The sequence below is a fragment of the Siphateles boraxobius genome, unplaced genomic scaffold (assembly GCF_051911475.1).
Source record: "Siphateles boraxobius isolate OS27281-9 unplaced genomic scaffold, OSU_SipBor_1 76, whole genome shotgun sequence".
Taxonomy (NCBI): Eukaryota; Metazoa; Chordata; class Actinopteri; order Cypriniformes; family Leuciscidae; genus Siphateles; species Siphateles boraxobius.
The window spans coordinates 390,001-404,778 of NW_027509204.1; the positions used below are offsets into that span (position 1 = coordinate 390,001).

General features: G+C 40.3%; 2 protein-coding genes across 2 annotated transcripts in view; one reads left to right on the forward strand and one right to left on the reverse strand.

The window, feature by feature from the left end:
• Positions 1 to 11,327, forward strand: part of LOC143724594 (V-type proton ATPase subunit S1-like) — a 27,058-nt gene extending 15,731 nt beyond the window's left edge. The window contains exon 10 of the mRNA XM_077217767.1: positions 10,255 to 11,327. Coding sequence (XP_077073882.1) covers positions 10,255 to 10,464 — 210 coding nt within the window. The 3' untranslated portion in view covers positions 10,465 to 11,327. The remainder of the gene's footprint in view (positions 1 to 10,254) is intronic.
• LOC143724587 (6-phosphofructo-2-kinase/fructose-2,6-bisphosphatase-like) overlaps positions 1 to 14,778 on the reverse strand; it is a 219,254-nt gene that overhangs the window by 182,017 nt on the left and 22,459 nt on the right. The gene's annotated exons all lie outside the window — the stretch shown is intronic.

A 14,778-nucleotide genomic window follows, 5' to 3' on the forward strand; every position in this document is an offset into this window, starting at 1 on the left:
TGGTTCTCAAAATATAGAAGAGATGTACTCTTTGGATGAGATCAATGTTTTTTTGGACACAACATTTGGTAAAGTGGTGGAGGTGAAAGATTTTTTCCCAGATGTGGAAAAATTTGTTGTTCCAGTGAAAGTACTGCAGCGTGCAGCGAGTTATGATGCACTGAGTAAACAAAAGAGGTTTAGATTAAAGAAACTTATTACGAATTTGAGGAAAAATAAAGGGCCGTCTCCTTTTAAAAAGTAATGGCTAAAATGCACTGGGTGACTCTTATGATGTGTTATCTTTCTCTCTTTCTGTCTCTGTCCACTTTATATTCTAACCTTTTTATGGAGAACTTAAGAGTGGGCTCTTTAAATATAAATGGAGGTAGAGATAGGGCTAAATTAGCAGTGATTTCTGAATTCTTGCATATAAATCGGGTTAATATTTTATTTCTGCAAGAGACTCATAGCAATGAGGAGAATGAAATTGAGTGGAATAGATGGTGGGAAGGGAAATTGGCATTAAGTCATGGGACAAACAATAGTGCGGGAGTAGCTATACTTTAAAAAAAAGGGTTGAATGTTAAAATTTTAAATACTGAAGAAATTGAAAAAGGAAGGGTATTATTACTAAAAATACTGTATGGAGAACATGTTTTTGTTCTAGTGAATGTGTATGCTCCAAATAATGGCGTGGAAAGAGTAAGAGTATTTGACCAATTAGATAAAGCACTTCACAAATTTGATGATGATACTTGGTTAGTGTTAGGAGGGGACTGGAACTGTACTATTAATTCTGTAATTGATAGGAATGGTGAAGAGCCACATAGTCACTCTAGTAATTTTTTGTCTAATATTAATGGATGTGTGGAGAAGAAGAAATGTTGGAGTGAGACGGTATACATGGATTAAAGTTGTAGAAAATACGGTTAGTGGGGCTAGACTGGATAGGTTTTATTTGAGTAAGCTGGTGGAAAATAGGGTAATGAGTGCATCAATATTGCCGAATGGTTTTTCTGATCATCATTTGATCATATTTGATTTTAATATTAAGCAAATTTCAAGACCTACGTATTATTGGCATTTTAATGAGAAAATGCTTAAAGACATGTCTTTTTGTGATAGTTTTAAGCTGTTTTGGGAGAAATGGAAAGAAAGAAAAAGTGATTTTGAAAACCTTAGTCAATGGTGGGATGTAGGCAAGGTGCAAATTAAAGAGTTTTGTCAAAATGTTTCTGCTTGTAATTCTACAAATGTGAGAAAAACTATACAAAGCTTGCAAAAGGAAATTGATGGTTTGGAAGAGGACTTGATAAACAATGAAAGAGCACAGGACAATGGTATGCTTTTAAGCAAGAAAAAGAAAGAACTTGGAACTTTGTTACAAGAACAAGTGAAAGGGGCACTTGTAAGATCAAGGATTTGCTCCATCAAAGACATGGATGCCCCAACTTCATATTTCTTTAACTTGGAAAAAAAGACATTTCAGTATAAACAGATGCATTATCTTCGTTGCCAAAATGGAAATATAACAACAAATCCCGCTGAAATGAGGAAGCTGGCGATGGACTTTTATTCTGTGTTGTATAGTGCTGAGGAATGTGATCCTGATAGTGCAAAAGACTTACTTAAAGATTTACCACAGTTGGAGCAAGGAAAAAGTCAAGCTTTGGATGATATTATTACATATGGAGAGTTAACAGAAGCAGTGCAGCAGTTGTCTATGGGGCGTTCTCCAGGAATAGATGGATTAACAGCTGAGTTTTATAAACATTTCTGGGGAATATTAGGGGAGGATTTTTATGAAGTTGTACTAGAATGTTTTAAAAATAAAGTACTTCCTGTTAGTTGTAGGAGGGCTGTAATTTCACTGTTACCAAAAAAAGGAGATTTAGGATTTTTAAAGAATTGGAGGCCAGTATCCTTATGTTTATATTATAAAATATTTTCAAAATCTATTGCAAATAGGCTTAAAAATGTTTTAAACTTGTTGATTCATAAAGATCAGGCATATTGTATACCGAACCGATCAATAATGGACAATTTGTTTTTTTTAAGAGATGTGATTGATTGTGGTTGTGTAAATGATTCTAATCTGGGTGTCCTGTCAATAGACCAGGAAAAAGCATTTGATAGGGTAGACCATGACTATCTTTTTAAAGTGTTAAAGAGCTTTGGAATCGGTGATCACTTCATTTCTTATGTTAAATTGTTATACTCTGATGTATCAGTTTTAATCAAGGTTGGTGGAGGAATAAGTGCCCCAGTAGCAGTCACTAGAGGTATTAGGCAGGGTTGTCCTCTTTCTGGGCAATTATATAGTCTTGTAATTGAGCCTCTGTTGTGTAAATTAAGGAGAGATTTGGGTGGTTTTTCAATTACAGGTGTAAAGGAAACTTTTAAGGTGTATATGTCTGCTTATGCCGATGATGTAACCGTTTGTATTTCCGGACAAAATGATGTAACAGTTTTGGAAACAAGCATCAGGCAATATGAGATGGCTTCCTCAGCTAGAGTTAACTGGGAGAAAAGCGAGGGGTTTATTACTGGCCGGTGGAGAGACACCGGACCTCCGAAACTTCCAGGAGGACTGATCTGGGGTAGGGAGGGTATAAAAGTGTTAGGTGTGTTTTTAGGAAAGGAAAGTTTTAAATTGAAGAATTGGGAGGGAGTGCTGGAGAAGGTAATAGCTCGATTGTCTAAATGGAAATGGCTATTACCACAATTGTCCTACAGAGGAAGAGTTCTGGTGGCAAACAATCTGGCAGCTTCCACGCTCTGGCATAAAGTTATTGTTCTGGAACCACCAAGCGAACTGCTTTGTAACATACAGAGGAAAATAGTAGACTTTTTCTGGAGTGGCGAACACTGGACTCGGGCTGCAGTGCTTTACTTACCGGTACATGAAGGAGGCCAAGGTCTGGTGGATGTAAAGAGTCGAATTGTCGCTTTCAGGCTGCAAGCAGTGCAGAAACTTCTCTATCAAGAGGATTTAGCATGGACACAGACGGCATGTGCATTTCTGCAGAAGGTTGAAAGTTTTGGACTAGACAAACACTTGTTTTTATTGAAAATGGACGGGTTGAGACTGGACAGTACCTCTTCGTATTACAAATCAATGTTGCAAGCTTGGAATAAGGTTTTGAAAGTGGAGAGAAACTTGAATGAGCTTGGGGACTGGATTAATGAGGAACCATTGTTTCATAATCCGTTGATTCAGACCCGATTTTTATCATCAGTAAGCATTCGGAGAACTCTCGTAAAGAACGCAGTCACTAAACTGGGACATTTACTGGATAATGGCAGATGGAGTTCAGTGGACACTTTTAAAGAACTATCTGGTTTGTGCTCGATAAGAATTGTTTCAAAATTAAGAGATGAGATTTTTGCTGCTTTGCCGAGCAGTTACAGAAACCTTGTTGCTGGGGGGAATGTACAACAGCAGAAAGGAGGGTTTCCAAAGTTGAAAATTTTTCCTGCTGTCAGTGAAGAACAAGGAGAGCTTGAAGTATCTATACTGACTTTTAAAACTCCGCAGCTGGAAGAGTTTGAAGTTGCATCAAAAAAAGCATTGTTGTATGTTACAGTGAAAGTTATTCACATGGACTCACTCAGCCGGCAGAGTTTCTTAAAGTGGACAGAGACAATGGAGCCAGACTTCCTGGTGAGGGACAGGTGGAGAGTCCTGTATAAGCCTCCCATCGAGAAGCGGACAGCTGATCTGCAGTGGAGGCTTATCCACAGGGCGATAGCTACGAACAGACATGTAGCACACCTGAATCCGGCAGTGGGGGGGATTGCAGTTTTTGTAGTGCTGAAGAAACCATAGAACATTTGTTCTTAGGATGTTTGAGGCTTGGAGGTCTTTTTAAGTTGCTTGATTCTTGGTTTCAGGGTTTTGGTGAGGAGTTTTCCCATAAAAGTTTTATTGGGGGACTCAAATACAAAGTGCGTGATAGAGGTAAATTGTGTTTATTAAATTACCTAATTGGTACAGCAAAGCTTGCAATGTGGAAAACAAGGAAAAACAAGGAGTTGGAAATTGGTTCAACGGATGTAGAAATGATGTTGAAGTGTATGGTAAAAGGAAGGATAAAAATAGAATTTTCATATTATAAGCTGATCAATAATGTTGAAAGGTTTTTAAGAATTTGGGGTATAAATGAGGTTTTATGTGTTTTCGATGATGCAGATTTATTTTTTACTTTTTAATATAATTTTAAATTGTTGCTGAGGTAAAATGATACAGGTAACAATAGTGTTGTAAATCCTGGATTTAATGTAAAAATAAAGATCTGTTCAACCTCCCTCTCTCTCTCTCTCTCTCTCACTCTCTCTCTCTCTATCTCTCTCTCTATGTCTCTCTCTCTCTCTCTCCCCCCCTCTCTCTCTCTGTCTCTCTCTCTCACTCTCTCTCTATCTCTCTCTCTATCTATCTCTCTCTGTCTCTCTCTCTCTCTCTCTCACTCTCTCTCTCTCTATCTCTCTCTCTCTGTCTCTCTCTCTCTCTCTCTCTCTCACTCTCTCTCTCTATCTCTCTCTCTCTGTCTCTCTCTCTCTCTCTCTCCCCCCCCTCTCTGTCTCTCACTCTCTCTCTCTCTCTCTCTCTCTCTCTCTCTCTCTCTCTCTCTCTCTCCCTCTCTCTCTCTCTCTGTGAGTGCGTGTTGGGAGTGCGTGTTGGGAGTGCGTGCTGCTGAATGTGAGTTGTCTACTTCTCTTTTCTTTCAAAACTTTTGTTTCTTTGTTGATGTTTTGAGGAGTTGTTTAGAGAAACAGTGTTTATTGAGGTTCGTTTGTGTGTGTTTGGTGGAGGCGGCGGCGGCCGGCGTGGCTGTCAGCATGGCTGCAGCAGGTGAACACGGTAGTTTGCACAAACTCACGCGCCGACACGCTATTAAACTCTCTCCGCCTAACGGGTGCTCGGTTGAGGATTGTAGTCTAGCAGTGGGTGAGATTGTCGGTTATGACAGTATTAAATCGGCTTCTAGGATGAATAGTGCCATTGTGATTTTTTTTAGACAGTGTGGACAAAGTAAATCAGTTACTTGAAAGTGGAATTGTGATTCAGGATACATACACACCAGTTATGTCTCTTGTAAACCCTGCCAAAAAAGTCATCATTTCGAATATACCCCCGTTTATGAAAAATGAGCTTTTAGAAAAAGAGCTAGGCAGACACGGAAAACTAGTGACTCCGATAAAGATGATTCCTATCAGCTGCAAGTCGCCTCATCTCAAACACGTTGTGTCTTTTAGGAGACATGTACACATGATTCTTAACAAGAGAAATAAAGAGTTAAATCTAGTGTTTAAGTTTAAGGTTGATGACTTTGACTACACTGTGCATATAACATCAGAGACGATGAAATGCTTTGGGTGTGGTACTGTTGGGCATTTGATTCGCTCGTGCCCAGAGAGAGCAGGGGAGACGCGCGCTGTTAACGCAGCGGATCCGCCGCCCGCTCGGGCCGAAAGCGGGGCCTCTTTACCTGGCGAACCGCAGAGAACTGCGCAGGAAGAAAACCGAGATGTTAGCGATCAGGAGAATGAGCAGACAGAAAATGTAGCGAGTGATCAAAACGTACAAGATGGTTTAAACGAGGATCTAAATGTTGGTCAAACTGCGACTAGAGTAGCTGAGTCAGTGTTGTTTAATGAGGAAGATGTTTTGTTGGATGCTGAAATCTCCAAACTGTCAACCAAGAGGAAAAATCCAGAAATTAAATCAATCACTGAACAAACTGCAAAAGTGACAAAAACAAATCCTATGAACTGTTCTTCTCAGTCAGATGATGTGTTGATGAACACTCAAGAGTCTGAAAGTGATGTTAGTGGGGACACACAGATGGATGTGGAAAATGCTTACTCTTTCACAAAAATTCAGTCCTTTTTACAAAGAACCAAAGGTTTGAGATTGGTTAAAATTGATGAGTTTTTCCCAGATTTAAAGTTGTTCATTGGTTCAGTCAAATTGTTCATGAAAAATACAGAAAACCCTGGCCAACTGACCTTTACAGATCAAGAAATTTTTCGTTTAAAAAAAATTCTTATAAAAGCGAGAGCACAATTAGTTAATGATGGTTAAGTGTCTTTTGTTTTTCTTTTTCTTTGTTTGCGTTAACCTCTCTGTTCTGTTTAAATGCAACTTAACATTTACTATGTGTGACATAAAGTTGGGTTCTTTAAACGTTAATGGTGCCAGAGAGGATGTGAAGAGAGTTTCCCTCATCAGTTTGTTTAAAGTCAAAAAACTAAATGTAATTTTTTTACAAGAATCACATAGCACAGCTGAAAATGAAACTGCATGGAAGAAAGATTGGGATGGGGAAGTGTTTCTCAGCCATAAGTGTAGCAACAGTGGTGGAGTGGGTATCTTGTTTTCTAGAGATTTTTTACCTATCTCTTGTGTTACTGAGGAAATCATTGCAGGTCGCTTGTTAAAAATACAAGCTGTATTTGAAAGTGTAAAAATGACTTTCATCAATCTTTATGCTCCTACTGTAGGCCCAGAAAGGGTGGTCTTTTTAAACATTCTAAACGATGTAATAAGCAACTGTGGCACTGATGGATACATGTTCCTGGGAGGGGATTTTAACTGCACTGAGAATGCAGCTCTAGACAGAAACCACCCAGAACCACATGGGGCCAGTAAGAATTGTCTTGTAAAAGTAATTGAGATGAATGATTTATGTGATGTTTGGAGGTTTTTTCATACCACTCAGCGTCAGTATACTTGGACTTCTGTTAAAGATAATTCTTTGTCTTTGGCTAGGCTTGATAGAGTTTACTGTTTCAAACATCAGAGTAATGTTCTTAAAGGTTGTTCAATACACCCGATTGGTATTTCAGATCATTGCCTCGTACAAGTTGCTATCTTTGTTAAGGTTGTGAAATGTAAAAGTGCCTATTGGCATTTTAATGTATCCTTGCTCTCTGATAACGCTTTTAAAGATGCTTTTAAGTATTTCTGGAGTGGTTACACAAAAGAAAAATCTGAGTACAATTCATTACAACAGTGGTGGGACATAGGGAAGGTCAATATAAAACAGCTGTGCCTACAGTATACTCTCAATGTCACAAAGGACATGACTAGATCTATGAAAACTTTGGAGAGTGAAATAGAGAAGCTGCAAGATTTGGCAGACTCAACAAGAGAAGGAGAACATTTTAAAGTTCTGAAAAGGAAAAAGTCAGCTCTATCTAACCTGTTGGGTTTCTCTGCTCAAGGTGCTCTGGTTCGCTCACGTTATCAAAATATTGCCAAAATGGATGCACCTTCTCATTTCTTTTTTGGCCTTGAACGAAAAAATGGACAAAGGAGGCTTATGCACTCTCTGCGGTCCAGCACTGGACAATTGCTGCAAGAGTCTGTGGACATTCGTAAATCTGCAGTTGATTTTTATGAGAATCTCTTCAAGAGTGAGTTCCAAGAGAGACCAGAGGTGGCGCAGTCTTTCTATGAGGGCTTACCCAAGGTTTCCGAGGAGGCTAACATGGAGTTGGATGCACCGATCTCCGCTGACGAACTATATTCTGCGTTGCAGAGTCTAGAAAGCGGTAAATCTCCAGGCATTGATGGACTTCCTGTGGATTTTTACAAAGTTTTCTGGCCTGTGATTGGCAGAGACTTGTTGCTTGTTCTCAGAGACAGTTTAAGAAAAGGACTTTTACCTTTGAGTTGCAGGAGAGCAATCCTCACTCTTCTCCCCAAAAAAGGGGATTTACAAGAGATAAAGAACTGGAGGCCGGTTGCTCTGCTCTGCACGGATTACAAACTTTTGTCAAAGGTGTTGGCAATGAGACTGAAAAACGTTATGGAGAATGTCATTCATGTTGACCAGACTTATTGTATACCCAATAGGTTGATATCTGATAATATTATTTTAATTCGTGATGTTTTAGACCTCTCCGATTCATTGGGTTGCGAAATTTGTCTGATTTCAATTGACCAAGAAAAGGCATTTGACAGAGTCGAACACCAGTATTTGTGGCAAACGTTAGATGCGTTTGGGTTCAGCTCTGGCCTAGTAAACATGATTCGAGTCTTGTATAGTGACATTGAGAGTATTTTAAAGATCAACGGTGGTTTGAGTGCTCCTTTTAAAGTTCATAGGGGGGTCAGACAAGGATGTTCATTATCTGGCATGTTGTACTCCTTAGCCATAGAGCCTCTTTTGCACAAATTAAGAAAATCTCTTGTCGGTGTAAACCTTCCTGGATGTGAAACCATTTTTAAATTATCTGCTTATGCCGATGATGTTGTTGTCATTGTAAAAAAACAGGAAGATATAGAAACCCTTGTAGAAAATATTAATGGTTTTGGCGTATTGTCATCTGCCAAAATTAACTGGGGAAAAAGTGAAGCTGTGACAATCAGTAACGAGTTAAGCAGAAAACTTGTTTTACCTGCCGGGTTAATTTGGAACAAGGGTGGTTTTAAATATCTTGGAGATGATACTTTTCTGTGTAAAAATTGGGACAATGTTTTAGAAAAAGTTGAAGGACGTCTCAAGAAATGGAAATGGATCTTGCCACACATGTCTTTTAGGGGTCGAACACTTGTGATCAACAATTTAGTGTCATCAATGCTGTGGCACCGTCTATCATGTGTAGACCCTCCTGCACAACTGCTGGCCAAGATACAGGCAGTATTGGTGGACTTTTTCTGGGACCGGCTGCACTGGGTCCCACAGAGTGTACTGTTTTTGCCAAAGGAGGAAGGAGGGCAGGGTCTCATTCATCTCGCCAGTAGGGGCGCTGCGTTCCGACTCCAGTTCATCCAGAGACTCCTCGTTGGGCCTGCAAACCTTGTCTGGAGACCCTTAGCCAGAACCATATTGATCCGAGGTAGGAATTTGGGTCTTGCTGAGCCTTTGTTTTTAATGGACCTGAGTGCTAAAAAACTGTGTAACCTTCCAAAGTTTTACCATGGACTGTTCACTGTGTGGGGGATGTTCCATAAAAAGAGAGTGGCAAGCTGCGAGTCTCTGTCATGGCTGCTGAAGGAGCCAGTGGTGAATGGCATTCGTTTCAACGTGGAACACATAACAGGACCCTTCGTGATGCAGTTGTTCTGTTCAGCTGGGGTTGTTACACTGGGACATGTGGTTGATCTGTGTGGACCAAATTTGATCGACACTGCAAGTCTAGCCTCTCATGTTGGAGTCAGATCGATAAGGATCATAGATCAAATGCTCAGCACTTGGAAGCGTGAACTCACAAAGACTGAATTATCGTTGATAAAAGACTACTGTAATGGACAATGTCAACCAGTTGTTGATGATTCTTTTCCAGCATTGACTCTTTTTCCTGATTTTAAAGACTGCACTGGTCTACTGTTAGAGTCCAGAGAGACTCTCACAAATGAATTTGATGACATGGGAGGAAAAATGATGTATAAAATGTTTGTAAAAATTGTGAATAAAGGTAAACTAAGTGGGCGGGCTGACACTCCTTGGAGAGCTCATCTGGGACTTGACAATGAGGTCAGACCAGTATGGAGAGTGATTTACAAACCACCGTTGACCAAAAGGCTAGGGGACCTACAGTGGAGAATCCTCCATGGTAGTGTGGCTGTCAATGCTTTCATTTCCATCATCAATCCTAATGTAAGTGAAGAATGCCCTTTTTGTTTGCAGAGGGAAACAGTTTACCACTTCTTTTTTGGATTGTAGCAGACTGTGCTCTTTTTTTTCAGTTGTTGCAACAAATGTTCATGATGTTTGGAGAGAATTTTTCAAAGCATCTATTTATTCTTGGTTTCAGTTACAGTCAGAAAAGGAGGTTGAAATGTCAATTGTTTTACTTTATATCTGGTCAAGCAAAAATGGCTATTTACCTAAGTAGAAGGAATAAGATCGAAGAGTCCTTAGATTTTGACATAAACACTGTTTTTGTTAGAATGGTGAAAGCTAGATTGAAAGTTGATTTTGATTTCTACAGTTCCACAAATAATGTAGAGGAGTTCATAAACATTTGGTGTCTTAAAAATGTTTTATGTTCTGTTGTGGAGAATGTCTTGTGCCTTGGAACTGTTTTGAGTTAAATCATGTTCTTTTCTTTTTTGTTTTGGAAATTGTTTTTTTGTGTGTGTTGAAGAGAACTCTGTTTTGAAAAATAAAGAGTTTTTGAAATTCAAAAAAAAAAATTCTCTCTCTCTGTCTCTCTCTCTCTCTATCTCTCTCTCTCTCTCTCCCCCTCTCTCTCTCTCTCTCTCTCTCTCTCTCTCTCTCTCTCTCTCTCTCTCTCTCTCTCTGTCTCTCTCTCTCTCAGGTCCAGGGCTTTAACATCGCTGGGAATGATTTCTCGTACGCCAGTGACTGTGCTAGTTTCTTCACTCCTGGTATCTGGATGGGGCTGGTCACGTCTCTGCTCATGGTGTTGGTTCTGACCTACGGGCTGCACATGATCATGCAGCTGCGCACCATGGACCGCTTTGACGACCCCAAGGGTCCCGCCATCTCTGTGCCTCAGACCGAGTGAAGGACACAGAGCCAGGTGCCTCACAGCACTAGTGCTTGCTTTAGTTATGCAGTTATAGTACATGGTTATAGTTATGTCCAGAACTCTATTAAGATTTTTTCATTGTGACTTTATTGTGACAATTACAGAGGAACATTTTAATGATACTAAAATGGGCTTCTTTTTATGCAAAATAAAATTTCCTTGTTCAAGTTTTGTGAGATTCATTCTTAAGTATTCTTTGAGCTAAATATCTAAAAATCAACTACATTATATTTTCTTTTTTTTATTTACTTTTTCAGGAAAATCGTATTGAATTTACAGATTGGGGCACCATTAAATGTAAATTGTACACTTTACATAATAAATTATTTGTGTGAGAGAAATATCTATTAACAGACTGCTTAATGTTTGTAGTGTGCTGTAAATATGAAATGAAGTATTATTTATTGGTGGTATGCGTATGTTTGATTCCAGTGTTTGTTTTTGAGTTCCCCCACTGTAGTTTGCTTCGTATTTGTGTGTCCAGTTTGTGTTCACAGATGTTTCTGCGTGTTGTTGTGAGAACTGACATTTTTTGTGACCAATCTCGGTTTGATTTAAAGGGAAACATGTTGTGAGCTGTATTTAAATATTAGAAAAAAGGTTACCAGAGACATTCTGACATATTGTTTTGTTTAAATATCAGCATGATGTGTCTTTTAATAATATTATTGTAGTGAATCATTTGCACAAATAGCTCTCATAAATAACATGTTTTATGTTGATGGCACATCTGGTTTATACCTAAAATATCTATTGTCATTTCATGCTGGCACGTTTTGGAGGTGTACACTCTTAAATGTGTATATTGTGTCCGTGTTAAATAAACCTCATTGAGACAACTTTTGAAATCTTTTTTTTTTTTTTTACCTGACAGTTTATGTGGTTATGAAGGTTCACACTGTTATGGTCCAGGCTACATAGTCAGGTTTGACTATACAGGTCCTTCTAAAAAAATTAGCATATTGTGATAAAAATTAAACTTTCATATATTTTAGATTCATTGCACACCAACTGAAATATTTCAGGTCTTTTATTGTTTTAATACTGATGATTTTGGCATACAGCTCATGAAAACCCCAAATTCCTATCTCAAAAAATTAGCATATTTCATCCGACCAATAAAAGAAGTGTTTTTAATACAAAAAAAGTCAACCTTCAAATATTTATGTTCAGTTATGCACTCAATACTTGGTCGGGAATCCTTTTGCAGAAATGACTGCTTCAATGCGGCGTGGCATGGAGGCAATCAGCCTGTGGCACTGCTGAGGTGTTATGGAGGCCCAGGATGCTTCGATAGCGGCCTTAAGCTCATCCAGAGTGTTGGGTCTTGCGTCTCTCAACTTTCTCTTCACAATATCCCACAGATTCTCTATGGGGTTCAGGTCAGGAGAGTTGGCAGGCCAATTGAGCACAGTAATACCATGGTCAGTAAACCATTTACCAGTGGTTTTGGCACTGTGAGCAGGTGCCAGGTCGTACTGAAAAATGAAATCTTCATCTCCATAAAGCTTTTCAGCAGATGGAAGCATGAAGTGCTCCAAAATCTCCTGATAGCTAGCTGCATTGACCCTGCCCTTGATAAAACCCAGTGGACCAACACCAGCAGCTGACATGGCACCCCAGACCATCACTGACTGTGGGTACTTGACACTGGACTTCAGGCATTTTGGCATTTCCTTCTCCCCAGTCTTCCTCCAGACTCTGGCACCTTGATTTCCGAATGACATGCAAAATTTGCTTTCATCCGAAAAAAGTACTTTGGACCACTGAGCAACAGTCCAGTGCTGCTTCTCTGTAGCCCAGGTCAGGCGCGTCTGCCGCTGTTTCTGGTTCAAAAGTGGCTTGACCTGGGGAATGCGGCACCTGTAGCCCATTTCCTGCACACGCCTGTGCACGGTGGCTCTGGATGTTTCTACTCCAGACTCAGTCCACTGCTTCCGCAGGTCCCCCAAGGTCTGGAATCGGTCCTTCTCCACAATCTTCCTCAGGGTCCGGTCACCTCTTCTCGTTGTGCAGCGTTTTTTGCCACACTTTTTCCTTCCCACAGACTTCCCACTGAGGTGCCTTGATACAGCACTCTGGGAACAGCCTATTTGTTCAGAAATGTCTTTCTGTGTCTTACCCTCTTGCTTGAGGGTGTCAATGATGGCCTTCTGGACAGCAGTCAGGTCGGCAGTCTTACCCATGATTGCGGTTTTGAGTAATGAAACAGGCTGGGAGTTTTTAAAAGCCTCAGGAATCTTTTGCAGGTGTTTAGAGTTAATTAGTTGATTCAGATGATTAGGTTAATAGCTCGTTTAGAGACCCTTTTCATGATATGCTAATTTGTTGAGATAGGAATTTCTGGTTTTCATGAGCTGTATGCCAAAATCATCAGTATTAAAACAATAAAAGACCTGAAATATTTCAGTTGGTGTGCAATGAATCTAAAATATATGAAAGTTTAATTTTTATCATTACATTATGGAAAATAATGAACTTTAACACAATATGCTAATTTTTTGAGAAGGACCTGTAATTTCATGAGTTCTCCTGCCCATCCAGTCTAAATAGATCCTGGTAAACGAACTTGGCATGCTGTCCTCGAAGGAGGGCCGAGCTTTGAGCTAAACCCCACTGTAACGGTGTTATGTAGAGGAAGAAAGAGAGGAATAGATTAAAAGACGGGGAGGTGGACTGGAGGAATGCCGGAAGAATTGTCGCTGGGATGGTGCAATGACTGGTGCTTATATATGCACGTAATGATGATTGACAGGACTGAATGATTAGGCTCCTCCAAAACCTACGTTGGGATCCTATCCCATAGCAGTTTAGTTCAGGAGCTAGGCAGGCCAGATTTTGCCGTAGTTGTTAGCGTGGAGAATTCTAATACAATAAAGCATGGCAGTTCAAGGCTTTGTATGTAATAGTGTAATAAATACAGAATGCCATGTATACCAATAACAACTGAACTTTTATTCGGCACCTGATCTCTCCAGTACAGCATTAAATCCTAGCCTGGTAAATGCCACACATATTACAATTATCAGAAGATCAAAACCGAGACAAAACCTGACAGATGGTTATAATGTAGATATAATTGGGCTGATTTGATCATATTTCTTGGTGATTTCTAAGTACTCTATGAGCTGCATTCTGAACCAATTGGAGCTTATTTATAGAGCCAGTGTCACCGGCACAGGTCGGGGTGGTCACCAGATGACCGGCCGTGCCCCTTAACTGCGCACCCCCGTGAGGAGCCGACACCACAAGAACACACAGGCAGGCAAGTAAGATATAAAAAGTACAAATGCTTTATTGAGATATAAAAGAAGGTCTATTAAAAGCAGTCTTTATTTGGTAAGCAACGTGACTCAGTGGTGTGTCCCCAGAGAACTCATCGTCACAAGGCCCAGGCGGGAAGAAGGATTTGGGTCTCCCAGCGCAGCAGTACGTCACAGGGCTCAAGCAGAAGAGAGGTTAAGTATTGCTTCAACGTTGCGGTATGTCCGCAGGGCTCAAGCTGAAAGAGTGCTCCGTGCTGCACCAGTGTTGCTGTACGTTCCCAAGGCTCAAGCAGAGAAAAGGTGCGTATCTCACCAGCGTTGCTGTATACTCATGGAACTCAAGCAGAAAGGATGATCAATGTTTCATCAACGTTACAGTGCATTCACAGGGCTCAAGCAGAGAAGGGTACGTATCTCACCAGTGTTGCTGTATACTCATGGAACTCAAGCAGAAAGGATGATTAATGTTTCATCAACGTTACAGTGCATTCACAGGGCTTCAGCAGAGAAGGGTACGTATCTCACCAGCGTTGCTGTATACTCATGGAACTCAAGCAGAAAGGATGATTAATGTTTCATCAACGTTACAGTGCATTCACAGGGCTTCAGCAGAGAAGGGTACGTATCTCACCAGCGTTGCTGTATACTCATGGAACTCAAGCAGAGAGGATGATCAATGTTTCATTTCAATGCTCTCTTCAATGGTTTTGAAGGAATAGAAAGCATATTCAATACGTCACCTCCAGTGGAGTTTCTCTTCGATGATGGTACCCACCAGGATTGGTGATCCAGGCCCACCACTGCCTCGGCCAGCACCCCAAACTCGTGTTCGTTTACAATCTTCACACAAACAGACGTGAAAAGGACATGGAAAATACTGCACAACACTGCACTCACAAAGTTAAGGCCTAGGCGTGAGGCTCCGTCCACCGATCACGTTGAACCTCCGTGGGAATCAAAGAGCAACGTATTAAGCACATCCGAATTCAACAGACACATCCATTCCAATATTAATCCTCCCCCG